General features: G+C 47.8%; 2 protein-coding genes across 2 annotated transcripts; one reads left to right on the forward strand and one right to left on the reverse strand.

Annotated features, from left to right (window-relative positions):
* Nucleotides 1–1447: 1447 nt before the first annotated feature.
* Nucleotides 1448–2719, reverse strand: NDUFB2 (NADH:ubiquinone oxidoreductase subunit B2). Its single transcript, XM_086479465.1, has 4 exons — nt 2649–2719; nt 2404–2548; nt 2210–2326; nt 1448–1526 (listed from the first exon to the last, which is right to left on the reverse strand). The coding sequence occupies exons 1-3, from the start codon at nt 2717–2719 to the stop codon at nt 2252–2254; spliced, it is 291 nt and encodes a 96-aa protein (XP_086335591.1). The 3' UTR covers nt 1448–1526; nt 2210–2251.
* A 1129-nt stretch (nt 2720–3848) lies between these two features.
* On the forward strand, nt 3849–13843 carry LOC147416330 (uncharacterized). The gene is given in 10 exon segments (XM_086467904.1): nt 3849–3920; nt 5811–5902; nt 6087–6264; nt 7406–7634; nt 8226–8791; nt 9713–9854; nt 10984–11228; nt 12805–12968; nt 13613–13793; nt 13796–13843. Coding segments are annotated over 10 exon segments (1917 nt in total).
* The last annotated feature ends 4146 nt before the right edge of the window (nt 13844–17989 follow it).

Below are 17989 nucleotides of genomic sequence, written 5' to 3' on the forward strand. Positions count from 1 at the left end.
CTATATCCTTTAAACTTAATTATTTTTATATATAGTCAAGACAATGGCATTACCTCATAATACAGAGGCTTGTTTATGAGAGGCAAAGTATCTAGTAAGGAGAGGAAAGGGAAATTTATATACAGATTTGATTTGTTTGTTTGTTCCTTAGTGCAATGAAATGGATGTCCCACCAATTTAAACTCTGTGCTAACACAACATTCCTTTCAGCTATGTATTATTTTATTTTTTTTTTTGACCACCAGAGGTTTGCAAGGGGCTTGTGACTGCAAAGTAAAAGGTCCAGTCTGGTTACTTAAAAAAAGAAACAAAACAAAACAATTGTGTTTGTAGATTTCCATAGCTGCTTTTTACAATCTACAATGGAGTAATTGTTTTGAAACTTGTATTTATTTTTTAATTCATAACAAAAATGTTTATTTTCGGTTTCCTGTTACATAGGTCATGGCAACTCCCCTTCTTTCCTTCTCAAGTTTCCCCCATAATTGCCAATACACTTACTTCTCTGGTTTGTTCCTCCCCCCTTTACTTTTGTTGCCCCTTCATTTGTACTTTGGAGTTTTTCTCATGTAAATTTGTACAATGGGAAATATTGTCCAGTTTGGTTAGAGAGCATGGAGACTTAAAACATATTAAAATTTGATAGCTGAATTCAGATTGAAGAAAACTATTTCTGTGTAAAGTTATTTAAAGAACTCTGTATTATATAAAAGGCAAAAAGTTCTATGTACTTGATGTGAATATGAGAATACTGCTATAATAAAGATTGACTGCATGGACAAGTCTGAAGGAGATTGTTTATCCTGTAATTCACAACTCCTCCTCTCCACGAAGTTCCAGAGGTGTAACCAAAGTGGTTAAGGGGAGTGAAAATTTACTTTGCTGTTGTTGCTTTACAGTGTTACTTTGGAAGGAGGAAAAAAGAAACCAACCATGAAAACCAGCAAGGGATGCCTGGTTATCTCCCTTCCTTGTGCTGGACAGCTGCTTCCTCGGCTGTGCGCAGCCCTGAGGCATTTTTGCCTTTGCAGAGGGTTTTGCCTCACAAGGATTACTCTGCACTTTGGTAACAGCCAACGGCGATTCCCCCTCACTCTGGAGAACGCCAGGCTCCCTTCCCTCTGCGGCTCCTACTGCAACTGTTACTTGCTGACAAGATTTCAGTATAACAGCTAAGTTATAACTTGTCTCTTGCTAGAGAAACTATTCCCCCCCCCCCCAACCTTTTAGTGGTTATTTGGCAGAACTTTAATGATGGGATTCTTACCTACTGTGCATTCATGGAAGTTTTAAATCGCTCTCTGAACATGGATATATCACTCTAGTTCTTGGGGGTGGCACATCACATGTCAACCGAACATTACAGAAGCTCATGTGGACCCAAGTACCCCACCTCTAAAGCAGAAATCCTACAGCACCCAAAACCAAAGTACAATTTAGCTTAGCATTCGTTTAAAGTTAACTTTTATTGAAATAAGGATCAAGGAGCCAAAGCTTCCGTTCCAGCGGCCTCTAGTTCCAGGGACCTGTAAGTAACAGAAGAGAATCCTGAGAACCTCTTCACCCGTCCTTTTCCCACCGCTGACAGCAGGGGAAGGATGTCCTCAGTAGGGCCCGTGCTGCCTCCACCAGTAACTGAGGCTGTTCGCTTTAGAGCCATGATGTGACACAGCAGCTTAGGAGATTGGGTAATTAAAGAATCAGAAACAAGCAAAAGCCTCAAACCTTTAAGGGGACAAGTGCACAGGCCTCTCTAGAAAAAAAAAGAGAGCACATGTCCCCAGGGTTGGGTAATGCTGTGTCTACGGAACAGCATAAAGAAAACAATTTTGAACTGGCAGCACTTGAGCTACATCTTGTAAGAAATAAGCTATTACACTGCAGGCTTACGTTGCCAGAACTAGACTACCAGCACTCGCGCGTTCAGGTACCCAAGCAAAGAGGGTGTGAAGGCAACAAGCGGCGCCAGCACACGCCTGCGTTCCGTACAACGGAGACCGGGCACGTTCACCTTGGGGCGCGCACAAACCGCTGCAGAAAGCCGGGTACTTCTAGCAGCGCCAAGAGAAGGCGGCCGGTCAGCAGAGCCAGGCGCGATGCCCCGGCGGAAGCGCAACCCGGACCGCCTGTGGACCGGCGGCTGCGTTCGTCGCCGTTCCATGCGAAGCCCGGCCCCGCCGCGGCCCCCGAGGGGCGGCGGGAGGCGTACCGCTGTGCGGCCGGCAGCGCCGGCACCCGCGCCTGGAGCCGCCTACTCCGCGTCGTCCGGAGGGATCCCGAGCTCCTCGTCCGTCCAGGCCGAAGGGTCGGGGTAGGGGAAGTGACCCTGGGAGAGAGGCACGGTCAGAGCCCGGCCAAAGCTCCCGGGCCCCGCCCCGCCCCCCACCGCCGCGCCGGCCTCACCAGCACCATGTCCGAGCTGTGCCAGAAGTGCCAGAAGATCCAGAACCACATGAAGCCCATGAGGAGTTCGCTCCGGATCACTTGCGCCTTCGTCAGCTCCGGGAACTGCCGGTACCGCGGCTGGATGTGCACCCCGCCGCCCGCGCTGCAACACATCCGACGCCTCAACTCCCGGCCCCGCCGGTAACCCGCCCCGCTCCCGCCGCCGGCACCCGCCCCGCCCCGCCCCGCCCCGCCCCACTCACTGCCGCAGCCCGATCCCGCCGCTCCCGGCCCGCAGCAGCCACCTCGCTGACCGCCCCAGCGACGCCGCCATGATGGCGCCCCCGCCGCCTCCCGCTGCCCCGGGGTCAACTCTGCCACCTCCCAACAGCAGCCGCGGCGATTGACCCGCCTCGGCGCCTACCAACTCCGGCTGCGGAGGGGCGGAGGTGTCGTGGGCGGGAGCGAGGCGAAGCGTCCCGCCCCAGGTAGTGGCGCGGCACGGCACGGCACGGCACGGCATGGCAGCCCCGTACCGCCACGCCGCCCCCGCCCCGCGGCTGGGCCCGCTGTGGCCGCGGGAGCACCCCTGCCTCCCCACCTCCCCCGGCACTTGGGAGCGGCGGGACGGCACCACCGCACCGGCGGGCGCGGGGGCGTTCCTCCTGAGTCCCAAAAAGTTGGCGTCGCCCACGGAGGTAGGCGCGGAGCGGCGTGACCTCCCCAGCCAAACCGACCGCTGTGAAGCTGGGGGAGAAGGCGATGCCGGCCGCTCCGCTTTAAGGAAGGGACTAAAGAAATAACCCCCGCCTCTTTCCACCCCCCGGAGGCCTGGGTGGTCCAGCCCACAGCGTTCGGTTGCGTACCAACGGGGGCACGCGCGCGGTGAGGGCCGTGGCGGGCCGGGCCGGGCCCCGGGCTTCACCTTCGCGGTCGGAGCGCGGCCCCCGCGGCGGGGTTCTGCGGGAGCGCCCGGTGCGGAGCCTCTCCCTGCCGGCCGGCGGCCCCACCAGCGCCCTCTTCGACGTCGTGACGTTCCCCAGCCAGGGGGAGCGGCCGGAGGGCGCCGAGCCCCGCCGTGTAGGGGCTGCTGTAGCTGGCGGGCGCCTGAGCGCAGAAATGCCCAATAAAGAATCTCACGCCCCGTGTTAGCAAAGGCCCGCACGTGTGAGCAGGCTGGTGTTGCTTCTTCCTTTCTTTCTGATTCCTCTTTTTAATAGGTCTTAAAATGGCGCAACGGCCTGGCCGGTGTGCCTGGAGCAGCAGCCTGGATTCGGTCCCTGCGGCCGTGCCGATCGAGGGACCCCGCCTGCCAGCCGGTGTGTCTGCGCGCTGACACACTCCCAGAGCAAGAGTCAAGAGGAAATCTGCCAGCTTCTAGTGGAGGACAAGTTGCGTCCAGTACATGTCGTGTGCCTTGTGGGGGACATGGAGGTGGTCGTGAAAGAAGCAAGCAAAAAACAATGGAGAAAGTAGCCCGACAATCAGGGGGGTCCTTTCAAGCAATCAGACTCTCCCCTACTGCTTCTGAAAAGGTATACCACTAATACAAGATTAGTGTGTATGAATTACTTCCTCGTGAGTTTATTGGGGGACAAAGTAAAACTGGGGAAGGGTTTCCGTGACCCTCTGGAAAGGGTAACCTTGTTTTGCCTGGCAGCTTATGAATGAAGCAGTCTGTGGACAAAGACTTAAAATAGGTTTGGCATCTCTGTGACAGGCTATACCTGACATCCCGAGCTGGCATATCCACCCCTCTACTTGTACATTACTTGTACCTTAAATCTCCGCTTTGAGGAAAGAGCGCTTCACAGAGCCCCTGAGCAAAAGGCGTCATCACCAACACCTGGGGTCAAATTCAGGTATATCTTGGTCTAGCTCCATTTACTTTTGCAGGGGAAGACTTGCCCTGTGAAGTGATTTCATTGAGCTTCACAGACCAGCACTTGAAAGCAGATGTCTCTGACAGGCGAAGATCCCAAAGGAAAGAACAAATGCCTTGCTTTCACTTTACTTTTTCTTTGCTAGGTGACTGTACAGCTTTGCCTACTGCCAGCGTATCCTGATTCACAGACTTTGATGATGTTTGGCTGTTAGGCAGGGGTGGGCAAGTACTGTCTTTTAAATAAATAACAATACCTTCTAAATATGTTAACATCCCAAACAGCTGATGTCCTCAGCTGAAACAGCATAAGTGTGCATGTCTACCCTGTGGATGTCTTAGTTAAGAAATTTTAAGTTCCCTGCTCTTCTGAGTCTCCTAACAGCCCTAATGCATTTTCAGCAACAGTTTACAGGGAATAGCAGCAAACCGTTCAAGCATTGGTTTTACTTAACACATGATTAACGCAACACGAGTTTTGTCTTTTCCATAAAAGCTGAACACTTCAACGTAAGGTTCATAGCTTTGCTGTCAACTCCACCTCCCAGCTCCCTTGTATTTTGTCTTCCTCCCTTCTTGTAGTCCCTGACTTCTTGTTCCCTGTGTTGTTGTTCTCAAACATTTAATGTTTTCCATCCTGCTCAGGCCAGATGGCTCCACTGCTGCCTTTGACCTGCAAAGGCAATTTTGTCTTCCTAGACTCAATTCCCACCGTCCTCGTTCTTCCTTGACTTCAGCTCCTCCCGTTGACCTCACAGCTCTTGCTTGCTTGGGGAGTCTGGATGGCTGTATAACAAGCAGGGCAAGAGAGGGGGCAATGCACAAGTGACCACTGGCTGCCCCTGAGCTCCTGTTGGAGAGCCAGGGCCAGACGGACTGGAGAGGCGCCAGCAGGGCTGCTATGCCTGCTTTGCTCCTGGGGATGGGAGGGGCAGCTCCAGAACCCCCACCCTGCCTCCATTCTGCCACCTGTCTCCGAGCTGTGCCTTGTCCTGAGAAACTGGTGTGTTTTCCAGGTTCAAAGCTCTTTACTAAATTCAATTAACTAAAAGGCATAAGAATTAGTATGAAAGGAAAACGGTTCTGATTTAAGAATCACATGCTCAGTGCTTCCTTCTCAAAATAAAATTATGATAGGATCTCAGGTGGGCCAAAATGGATATCGGCTATAGCTTTGTGTGTGCTTGAAATGACACATTGCCCTTTGTAGAACACATCTCATCACGTGTGAAGAAACAGTGATACACCTGCTACATATCTGGCAGGTGAAACTCAAGGGGTTTTTTTAATCATATAGGTCTTATACTTTATTTTTTAATATTTCTTCTTTCCAAGCTTGGTTTCTTAAAATCAAAACCATTTGTGATGAGCTTACAGATAAAGAGCATAGTACCACAAGATAAGATGGAAGAGTTAAACCAAAGAGAGAAGTAATATACTGGAAAGTAAATTTCAATTCTATAAATAATATTCCTGTTTAAGGATTTAAATGTTCAAAAATCATGCTTATCTTCTGCTTCCATCTCCTCCTTCTTCCCTCCAGGTAAGCTCCATGTCCATCTCACACGTCCAGTGTTGTCACACAGCTAATGAAGATCCCTGTGGCTCCCTGCTGCCAAGATGTCCAGCAACACAGTAAGTTCAGCATCTATAGACGGGTCGCTGGGAGTGCAGAGAAGAAAAAAAGCTAGGAAACAAAGATAGTTATTGCGGGGTGGGGTGGGTGTCCCATGTGGATTTAGTTTGTTTTTGTTGCAGAAAGTTGCAGAAGTTCTGTTGCCAAGGTCTTCATTACTACTTGTATTTTTGTTTTCCACAGCTTTCCTGTTTGTGCCTGGAACCTGGATTCCCTTTGTATGCCCTTGATATCCTCAGCACAAAGGAATTTAATTGATTCATCCCCAGAGGCTTCTAGTTTCATGAGGGGGGCTCGTGTGTTGGCGAGGAGAGAAGCTGATGGCTATTACTACCTGGGCCATATTGCCCAAGAGGTGAAGGTAGATATTTATTGGGAACTATGATTGTAAAAGGCTCTCCCTGGGATCTGTGTGTCTTTTTCCTGTTCTTCCCAGGCCTCGCCAGTCCCACGGCCTTGCCGAAGGGTGGCTCTCCTGTGATACACTTCTGTTCTCTCACCACTTCCTATTTTCATCTGTTTCCTGACTGGCTGTTTACTGTGAGGAGTCCTGCAAACAAAGGCAGCCTGGAAATCAATCCATTTTAGTAGTTATAATAAGTTGTTATTCAGAGACAATCAAACAAAAGACATCCCTTATCCCTATTGACTACTTCCGCCCAGTCTAGCAGCAAAGTCAATTAGCTAAACAGCGTAATAATCACCCAAAATGTCTGCCCCAGAGACCACCTCCTCCTTACCCAACTGAGAGCTTTCCTCGTTCTTTTCCATCTATGTTTCTGGGATTTGTGAGGTGATTTTGGATGCCAGACAGAAAATCCCTCCTCTACAGGCTTTCTTTAAAAATCCAGTTCAATTCACCGTTCGCCGGCTAGTTAACTAAGCAGGGAGGCTCGTGCAGGTGAGGATGGCTGTAAGCTCCAGCATGGGGTGGAACAGATGGGGAGGGCGAAAGGCACGAGTGACGTGAGCTGGAGTAGTTGCTGACAGCATTATTTGTGTAAGTGCACTCATAGCTCTGCAGAGAAGGCTGAGATTCTGTAACAGACCTTCCCCACACCCATTGCTGAAGGCGTAAAGCGTTTAAATTTATGCCAGTTATGACATTTTACTGGTTTGTTATCCTTTTGATTACTATGGAACAAACTGCATCACATGCAGCAGTTTCTTTTGGCTACTCTTTTTTTTTTTTTTTTTTTTTTCTGATGGGAAGTTTTCCTGCTAAAGTTCTGCCTTAGTGTGCAAATTGTGTTCTTACTAAAATCTCACTCCAAAATGAAAGGAAGACAAAGGCTGTCAGCCCCTTAAGCCCCAGCCTTTTAATTACTTTCAAAGTCCAGTGTGGACACAGCACAGTGAAAAGCCTGGTAGAAGAGGAAAGCTACATTCCCAGATCATGTTCCGCTTCCTGGGATTTCTGCCACTTCCCTCTTAGCACTTATGTTTGGCCATTAATTGGACCCAGATGTTTGTCTTGCAAACCGCATGTTTTACTCTTGTAGGGCTCCAGGGAACACTTTTTAATCGAGTTTGACAGAAGTCGCGCTCTGGCAGGCAAAGTACAGCTCCGCATGCAGGAAACGCCTCTCTACGACATTATCCACTACGAAGATGCCAGGCAACAGCCTCTTGCTCCAGGAGACAGGGTCTTGGCACCATGGGAGGCTAGAGCTGAACGTTTTGGCCCGGCCACTGTGCTAAAGGTTATGGAGAGCAAGGAGGCACGTTTAGGTACGGGGTATTGGCTTTCTTAATAGCAGAGACTCGCCACGGTGGCTGGGCACTATACGGAAAAGAGAACAGTCTCAGTCGTGGAGAACTCACCACCTGCTGCTTGTGTTCTCTTCATCATCTTTTTCATTGTACTTGTTGGCACGAAGCAGCCTGGTCTTTTTCAGTGCCAGAATTAATGCAGCTCCCAGAATTAACCTTTGCTTTGTTCTGCGAGTGGAAACTTCCTAAAGCGTTGGGGGGACACACACATCCTCCCAACAGAAGGAGAAAAATGTTCCTGGCCCTCATGAGTATTCACCTGATTATCTGTCAGTCTAGCTTCCAGCTTTTGCAGGGTAGAATCCTGGCCTGCTGTGATGAGCGAGGATTTTGCTATCTGCTGTCTTTTCATAGGAAGTTCAAAAGAAGGTCAAATTTTAAAACTCTAAAGAAAAAATCATGGAATTTGTTACAAAATTGTCTGAAACACAGCCTGTTACTTTTATCTCCTGCTTTCAAAGAGATAAATCACACAGGTTGACAGGCTTCTAATACATTCTTTGCCCTTGCTTTTGGTTTTGTTTTGTTTTGTTTTTTTAACATGCACAGCACCCAACAGAAGGGGAGTGCTTGTGAACTTCTGGAATGGGAAGACTAAGGAGGTGTCTTCTGAGCAAGCTCTGCGGATCCCTCTGCCCTTAAGCGAACGCATCACTCTAGAACTGCAGATGCCTTTAGCAGCCAGGCAGATGGTGGTAGATTCAAGCTTGGATTACCCATACCTGGTGACACCGGGTTACAGAGCCTCAGGCCATGCCAGACAGGGTCACTCAGACCTGGACTGCTGGCCAAGGGGTCTGTGTTCAACTCAGCCATATGTGAAGTGCAGCTGTAGGTGCACCTCGCTTCCTCGCTGCTGCCTTGCAGCCTGGGAATCCAGGCGGCCTACAGGGCACAAAATGGAGCAGGAAGATGCCTTCAGCCCAGGAACAAGCTTGACTAAAGAGCTCAGCAAGAAAATAGAAGAGCAGCTGTCTGAAGTGAGGATTTCATCTCCAGAAAGTGTTTCCAGAGAGGAAGAGAAAAAGGAGGATAAGAGATTGAAGACAGAAAATGTTACGAAAGATGTTCAACCTTGTTTGGAAGAGGACAATGAGGTTATAGAAGCCAAGAAGGTAAAAAGTGTTTCACCCTGGCTCTTTCTGTTAGCATGTGGTCTGCTATTTGTGTAATATCTACTTTGTTACCTCAAGTTTTCTGCTCTTGGTACCAAAAAATTACTCGAGGTTTGGCCTGGCCCTTATGTGTGCCTGCTAAAGAATGGAGAGACTTTGCTCTGCACTGTCTTCCTGATCCTTTGACCGGGGCGAGAGCTAGAAGCTGTCATTGTCACTGGCTGGAGCAGACTCCTAGAACTTCTTCTGCAGATGCAGAATTCGAGAAATGTCACATAGCCTGGTTCCTCTACATCCTGCCTCTGACTAAAGGAGGTAAAGGCCAGAAAAAGTGTGAAACAGAAGACTTTACACCAGATGAGGATTACAGTGAGGATTGCTCCAGACCAAGGCAGTCCCAGGCATAATTCTATTAAGATATTTCTCCACCCTCTTAGAGGCATCACCTGTCCTGATCAAAGACCAAAGACCTTTGTGATCCTCTGTAGTTGATTTGGTGCTTGTGAACAGGGCACTGGACGAGGATCAGTAAGGAGGAGGTTAATGTGCACCAGCTACTGCCAAGCTTTTCTCCATTCCTCTGCAAGGGTTTGAATCCTGATTTCTGGCATGCACCAGAAACACAAATTTCAGCCAGAGCTCCTCTGGCCTGATCTCTTTTGTACCAGTTTGGACCCTTCCAGGCAGAAATACTGCCAGTTTTAGGTCATTTGAAGATGTAGAGAAACCCACAAAAAGTGATCAGAAATTACTCTAATTAAGAGTTGTTTCTTTAGTAAAGGGTTTCCCCAGAGGTATTTTTTTCTTTTTTTATTCGTTCTTAAACTTCAGTTGCAACTTAAGATCTTACACTGTAAGTTCATGAAATTATTCTTTTCCTTATCAGGTCTGGATTGTGATTGCATTTCTTGTTATTTCTAGAGTCCTCAGAGGGAGATGGCTCATGCTATGGTTGATACTGCTGTCAACACAGACAGCTGGTTAACGGAGACAGTCCACAAGGAAGAAGCAGGCAGCAGACAGCAGGATGCTGAAACTGAGGCTAATGGTAAACACAAACATGGTATTGAAATTACAGCCGTTTTATCCAAACGTAAGACTTGCCGCACAGTATCAGTGCAGCAGGCCATCGTGTCTAAGGTCTGTTGCCGTAGTTCTTGATGTTTCAAAAGAAAATGCAGTAATGCCATGCTGTGAATATAGCCACCGTAACGTAGTATCGTTGTATGTAGGTATCGATGGTAGTATGGCTTGAGAAGTTGGTCGTCTTCTCAAGGTGAAAGTATTTTCAGGTGGAAGTTGGGGTGTTTTGGCTTTTACATCTACCGCAGTAGCAGCTTTGGGGTTTTCTTCACCTTTATCATAGTGCTCACTGTAAATATTACTTAGTATAAAATTTCCTTACTTTAAAAATTAATCTGTAACATTAACTATGAATGCCTATAGCAAGGATTTCACCAGGACTGTTCTGCAGGGACACTCCTCCTCTTACCTGTGCTGAAAATTATTGCTTTATAATGATACTGAGTAAACTTTTGTTCCCTTATCATCCAAAAGGGGCTGGATCATGATTTTAATCAGATTGTTGCTGTCCTCATTTAAGCTAGTTTTGTGACAATTGCAGGCATTTAAGTGAGGACTCTGAAAGTCTAAAGCTTTCTCCAAGTGTTAATGCTTTGCTCTGTGTCACTGCTAGTAGAGGGAGAATGAAAAGTCAAACAGGAGTGCACATTTCCTCCCAGCTCATGTTCCAGCATCATTCAACTGCCGCTCACGTCCGCGCTGCCTTTAGCAGAAGGGTGCAAGCAAACTCTGTCCGTGTTCTCAGTTACCAGAAGCTGTGTTAGCACAGTAATTTTTGCTTCTCTCGGAGCATTGGCAGAAGCAGCTCATGTCTGTCTGTGAAATACCGTGCAAACAATCCCTTTGCCCGAGTAGCTGTAAGTACAGTTGGGGATCTTGTGTTAACTGGCAAAACTCTTGCCTGACTGCAATGGCAAGCTTGTTTTTTGAAAGCTGGGACCTGTTTTGTGGAGACTAAAAAATGTCCCGCTTCCTCAGAGGAAAATGTTGATACTAAGTTACAAAAGTCTTGCTTGAATATATTTTAGATGAGAAGACCCTTTTTTTCTTTCTTTCTTTTTATAAGCTGCCCATAACCTCTTGTGTTCCTGCCCTAATTTATTTCAAAGGACTTTTTGAGTCCAGAGTGGCAGAAGCTCCAGTCCAGCATTCCCAAAGGAGCCCTTCCCTGGGAACCAGTGCTTTGGTTCCGTTCAGGCGCCAAAGCTTCTTTGACCGAGTGAATCAGTCACTAGAGAAAGACAGCCTGACCATCAAGTCAGCTCTACGTGTACAGAGACCACACAGTACCTCCGATGTGCAGGCTAGGAGGTCCGCAAATCTTCTAAATCTTCGAAAAGACAAAAGCATTACAGTAAGTGTTTGTCCAAACTAGATTTAATTACTAGGATCAAGTGATTTGTTTATGTCATGTGAGAATATACTCTCCTTTGATCTCTTTCTCAAAGGTTTTTACTGCAAATGTAGAATAATGGCTATGCATAAATAGAAACAAAAGGTTTCCACTTGAGAATCAGTGTTGTACAGGAGCATGGCTCTTCTGGTATTTTTACTCAGCATTTTTGATAGATTTTTTTTATTTCAGATCAAATCTTTTCTAAATAAACCTCTCGGCAAACTCTAGTAGGTAGCAAAAAAATTATTCCTGTTTCACAGAAACTGAAAGCAAAAATGAGAAAGTCTGGGTAGTCAGCTGCATCCCACAGCAGAGAGCGCATGTCAGGGCTGAGATGGAACTTCAAGTCTCCCAATCCTTAGGCCAGTCCTTTACCTGCTGGAAAACACCATTGGTTCACCTCCCACCTGTAGAACACTTTTGATTCTTTCTTTGATCTCTCCCTCTGTATGCCGTTAAACACCAGCCACCCACAAGGTACAGTTTTTGCAAAGAATAGCGATACACTGGAGAACAAAGGTGTCTGCTGCTCCTAGGAAGCCATACAGGTCAATGTGTGAAGAGAAATCGGTCAAAATGCAACATGAGCCTGGTGGGGACATCATCTGAAGGTCCTGTAGTGTTTTCCAGCTTGTGGTATTGGAGATGTCCTCAGGAAAGAACTGGAAAGAGACATTCTGTTTGCAGAGGAGCAGCTCATGGCAGGAACATGCTAATTGCAGCTGGGAATAGGAGAAAGGAGAATGCATTTGTGAGAGGAAAGTATTTTGTGGAAACTCTGTTCAAGCGCCAAATAGCTCTAGCAATGTAAACTGGAATGCATGTCTAAGTTTTGGTGATGTTCCTTTGCTCCTTCCCTCATCCAAGGAGTACAAAAGAAATAAATATTGCACTATGGCTGCGAAAAGAAGCCTTGTAGGTGCTCCTTTGTCTCTCTACACCGCGCAGTGCTTTTAAAAATGCAAATTAGGAACACTGCCCAGCGCTGAAATGCAGCTACTACTGAAGGAACCACAAAGACTGCTTGACCGTGGGTAGAAATCTCAGACTACGGGAAGTAAAGGGTTTAATACACAGTGCACAGAACTCCAGGAAGATTTTGTGTTTGGCCAGAGGGAGGCAGATGTTTCTCTTCCTAATAAAATCTAATAAGGAATCTGTAACGTAATTTGTGGTCAGAACCTGCATTTTCCATCCAATCCAGAAGCTGACACAAAGACGCGGCAGTTTTAAGCATTGGCTCAACACCGGAACAACCAGAAACAGCACAGCGCTGACCCACGGAGAGCTCTTAAAATTGGATTTTCAGGCACCCCTTTGCTGGTTAAGCCTAATCTTTTGTACAGGTTTTAGTGTCGTACTCAGCTTTTTTGTGGATGGGAAGTGGCGCTATTATATTCCTGAGCCAACGTGGCTTCCAGAGCTCAGGCGTGACATTAGAAGACTAGGCCGTTCTGGGTCTGTAGGTTTACAGTTTGCATTAGAAAAATATACTGATGAGATTAAGGGTTCGGTTTGGTTTTTTTCCTCTTAGAAATCAGACCTTAATGGTGTATCTCAGGAGGGATGGAAACAGATGGACTTCAACAGAGCCAAGATCGAGCACAAAAGGTGGCAAGAGGAACAGAGGCAGCTGAAGAGGGAGCAGCAGCAAGAGGCAGATGGCATCCGACGCCAGCGGCGCAGGGACAACCAGAGGTGACACCTAGGAGCTAACTGGGTTTTGTAGCAAATGTCAGAAGGTTGGTGGTGTCTGCACCCTGATGCCCTCGTTCAGGCTCTGATCATCACCCATGGGCGGGTGGGTACGTGTGGACCCATAGCCTTTAGCATTACCTCCAAGGGCAAATCCTCTTCCGTCTCATCCTCGGACCCAAAGTCCTTTTGCCTCCCAAATCCCTGTTCCCTGGCCCCATAGTCCACTTACTTAAGCTTAGCAGGTCCTTACCCCCATGACCCACCTCCTTCCATCTCTTCTGGTGCCTGTGGCTCCACCTCCAACAGACATAGCCCCCCAGTTGTCCAGATTAGTCCTACAGCCCTGTCCGCACTATCCATTTCCTCGGCTCCTGGTCTTCAGGGCCAGGAACACACGGCCCAACCAGGTTATGTCGTCAAGGTGAACAGATGACTGCAGTTAGCTGACATCAGGCACCCGCCCATCTGGGGGTTTTGCCACCTCTGCTTAGGACACAGGTTTAGTCCTCATAATCTAACAAAGAGTCCTGGAATATGAACTGAGCACAGATTGCCAGGATATCTGCTTTGTGCCTTACGCGCTGTGTTTTTCTTTTGTTGCTCGCTCTTTCTGAGAAATTTGAGAAATTTTGTTTTGGAAACAGGCAGCGGTTGCGTCAGAGGACACGGCAAGTGCTGGAGAAACAGCTGGAGCACAAAGACAGAACTTTGCAGCGCGTGGCTCTGCTCCAGGCTGCTGGGGCAGAGAGGAGCAGGAAGGAATCCTTCTTGCTAGAGGAGGAGAAGAGGAAGGCAAGTCAGAGGCTGCAGTTCTTAAAGACACAGCGTTTGCAGAGAGAGGAGCTGCAGGCAGAACGCAATGAAAGGAGCTTTGAACAAGAGAAAGAAAGGCTGGTAAGGGCCATTTCAGAAATGTCTTTCCTGTACCACCGTGTTTGCAGCAGTGGCCTCACCCAGAGTATTTGTCTTTCGCCTGTTTTATATCCAATATAATTAGGTCATTTAGAGATAAATAAATGAAGAGTAGCATTTTTTGACATGTGTGAAGATGAAAGATGGGAAGTAAAATTCTCCATCTCTGTAGCAGAGTCTTTCTGCATGCAAAGAATGAATTTCCATAGATTATACCTATTTCTGACTTCTTCCAATGATAACTGTGGATGAAATTCAGCATGAAAGCTGGCTGTACAATTGTAAATGTCTTTATTTTTATGTAGGATTTTCTCAGGAGCAGAATGCAGTCCCGGCAGGAGATGTTGGAACAAGAATCACGGGAGCAGGACAGGCAACAAAAACAGCACCAGGCTGCCAAATGCAGAGTGGTCCAGAGCAGAGACCGTTCACGCCAAAAGATGGAAAAAGCAGGCCAAAAACTCTGCGACCTCCAACAGTACCTCAGAGAACAGAATCTTCTGATGCTCCGGGCATCACTGCTAGCGTAAGGCAGCTGCAGAGTGGGTAAGCAGGCCCCTGAGCAGTTCACAGACTTGCTCTGTCTCTTGTAGGTGTGAGTCAGTGTGCTGGAGCTCGGGTGCAGTTCTGACAGGTGGAATTACGATTCCTGGAGAAGCCTTTAATCTCCCTTTCATTGCAGCCACAGTGCATTTTCACTGCTCCAGCCTTCACATGCCTGACTTTCTGGAGCCACCATTCTAGTTCAGCTCCGTCAAACTGCTCTTCCGTGACCCTGCTGACAGACCCGACCCTGCAAACAAGAGCTACCGTGGTATTTAATATGAAACACAGCCACAGTGCCACGTTTCTGCCCCAAAGGCATCTGAGGGGGGCTGGCCCTTTCCATAGGACTCCAAGGAGTCAGCACCCATAGTGCTGAGTGTGTAGTCTGAGCCTGGTGAAAGTGTCAAAGAATCACAGAATGGTTGGGGTTGGAAGGGACCTCTGGAGATCACCTAGTCCAACGCCCCTGCCAAAGCAGGTTCACCCAGAGCAGGTCACACGGGATCACATCCAGGCAGGTTTTGAATATCTCCAGGGAAGGAGACTCCACAACCTCCCTGGGCAGCCTGTTCCAGTGCTCTGCTACCCTCAGGGTAAAGAAGTTTTTCCTCATGTTCAGATGGAAATTCCTGTGCTCCAGCTTGTGCCTGTTGCCCCTTGTCACTGGGCACCACTGAAAAGAGCCTGGCCCATCCTCTTGACACCTGCCCTTTAGATATTTATAAGCTTTGATACGGTCCCCTCTCAGCCTTCTCCAGGCTGAAGTGCCCCAGGTGTCTCAGCCTTTCCTTGTAGGAAAGCCCCCCTAATCATCTGGGGCAACCCAGAGTGGACCAACAGGGGACCTGGGAGTTAGTTACAAAAGTGATTCAAAGGGCACAAGACCTAGAGCTTGGCAGAGGGGCATCACGTAGCTGCTTTCAAGATGCCAATGACAGAGAAAGCAGTTGGTTAAGTGAGGGCGTGGGCCATCTGATAGAGTAGGAGGTGAAGAACACGAATGAACATCAGGAGAAGCACCCTGGGAATGAGCCCCTCAAGTGAAGCGGTGCAAGCACAGGCACAAGTTATGTCCTGCTAATACAAGCCTGCAGGGAAATTAAATACAGGCTTCTGCTGCTGCATTCTGGGAACTTTCTGCCCTGCTGGGTTTCTTCCAGTCGAGTGCCAGAAGAGCACATTTCTGTAAGGTCAAGGACCACATAAAATAGGAAGCGCAGTGACACGATGCTGTCACATGCCTTACCTTGCTACGTTAATGTTACATGAAGTATGGGAAGGAGAGCTGGACACCAGTTGCATGTTAAAAAAACAGACCTGCAGCAGCGGGAATGCACATGCTAAAACACAAGTTACCCGCTGCGGTTTGCGTTATTGACAACTGAGTCTTGCAAGTGTCCCGCTGCATGTGAGTTGCAGAGATCCCTAGGGAGGAAGGCCAGTTGTGCTGCTTCCCGGCCAAACTGCTGCAGGGGGCGGGGCAGGGCAGGGATCCAGTGACATGAGAGGTGCCTCAGAAAACGTGGTAAGACAACTTGGAACCCTCCGGCTTACGTTTCAGGTAAGTGTAGATCTTCTACTGTCAGGGCTTATGTACTGCTTGGAATACATAGGCCACTCCCCTAGGGGAGGAATGACTCATAGAAGCCCAAAATGCACAAAGCAAGATGGTTTTTTGGTGACAAGCCACCCTTTCTAGGCATTGTGATGAGAAAAACATGCATTCTGTGAAATACCTGCCTTGAATCACCAAACCCAAGGGTGGGCTTGGGGGTCTGTTTTGCCTACGGTCTCGCTTTCAGGCTGGCAGTCTCCAAAAGCAGGTAATCTTCTGTCGGAAGGATATTCAGATGTTTTTGAAGGTCAGAATAAACAGACTTTTTGTTCACCATGAATAAATGAGGAGAATGCTACAAAGACAAATGAATTGCTAAACTGACAGTTAACAAACTGTATAAGAACCCGAGGTAGCCAGCAGTGCTGTAGGAGCTGAGGAGTTCCCCATTCAGGCTATAGGGTGAAACACAACGACCGTTTGGAGTCCACAATGCAACTTGCTCAAGACCCCCTGATTTTCCAGGTGCATTACTGACTCTCCTTAGGGAAGCATGTGGTGTCGGCCACTCCTGTGGAGAAGCTACTGCCTTCTCCCCTCCTCCGAAAGGAAACGGGCACATCAAGAGACAGTTTTCTGCAACTGAGAAGGAGAGAAGAGGGTTTTTTTAATGCATTTTACTCTGATGAGTGGCAGTGCCTTCATTCACAGAGGGGAGGAGGAGGTTATGCTTGTCACATCCTGAAGTGCTGCCCCTCATATCATCAGAGGGGCATAAAATACAGCGGCTGTGTCACAGAGAATGCTGTTACCAGCTTTGGGCAGGCGGAAATGTAACTGTGCTTTTCATGGGGGGGTTTAGGAAAGATGAATGGACATGGCAAAATTTATTTGCTACAGCAGTCAGAGCTGTATCAAAGGATGTTCTTATTTTACACAACCAAAACATATATATATAATATTTGCAATGCCTTGTTTCAAGTAAAACCTAGAACCAAACTAGATACAAAATTTACATGTTGTTGCCTAACATTCTGTGTGCGCTTAGAAACATGTTACACATTTTCTGGCACATCACTCAGCAAAAAGTGTAAGTATTATAAAAATCCACCCCTTTTACAGGAACACAGCACTAGTGGTAACAGCAGTTTCTGAAAATACGAAAGAGAGCTCCTTTGAAATGCTGACAAATTTCTTAAATGGCCAGCAGTTTCTTAGCAGTAAGTCTCAGACTGTGGTCCTCCAGAGATACACCTTCAGCTTTCCCCAAAAAGACAGGCTGGCTCTCAGAAATATTCCCTCATTCTTTCCCTTCCACGCTTTCCCACCCTTTCTTGTCCTTCACGTCTCAAAGGGTGAGCTGAAAAATCATCTTTCTTTCTGAATGTTAAGTCGTGTCATCCAGATGTTTACAAACTATTTTAAGGCCTTAATAGCTAAAAGGGGTATTTTTAACTTGAGGATCCATAATATGCATGACCCATCCTGACATTTTTGGTTTTTTTTTTTTTTTTTTAAAAAAAAAAAAAAAGGGAAAAGGAAAGACAGATGAGCCCGAATACGTGAAGGCTTTGACATTTTGTTTGTTTGTTTAAATTAAGGTCTGAAAGAATTCTAACTTGCTGCATATATGGAAACTACACGTGAAGCACCGTTTTGCATGTTAGACATGGAATTCTGTCAGTTGGTTTAAGCTCTGTTTAGCCTCTGGAAAAGCTGCTGAAATTTGCTCAGCGAGAACAGGGGTGGCTGTGCCCAAGACCTTGGCCCAGGCTGCACACGCCGCAGAGGGCTGTGCCTGGCACCTCTGCCCTGCCAGCCAGGTGGAAACGGGAGGGGGCATGCCCCCTGCTGAGGGAAAGTGGGGGCTGGCAGCACATGGAGATATTCTTTACCCTGAAGTTTGGGGGTTGCTTGCTTTTCTTCTTTTTTGAGTTCTCTCTTGCACACGCTTATGTGCTCGTTAGGACAACAGTGTACCCAGTTATGAGTTTAAGTCTAACTAGAC

This window comes from Leptosomus discolor, chromosome 1 (genome assembly GCF_034619465.1).
Source record: "Leptosomus discolor isolate bLepDis1 chromosome 1, bLepDis1.hap2, whole genome shotgun sequence".
Taxonomy (NCBI): domain Eukaryota; kingdom Metazoa; phylum Chordata; class Aves; order Leptosomiformes; family Leptosomidae; genus Leptosomus; species Leptosomus discolor.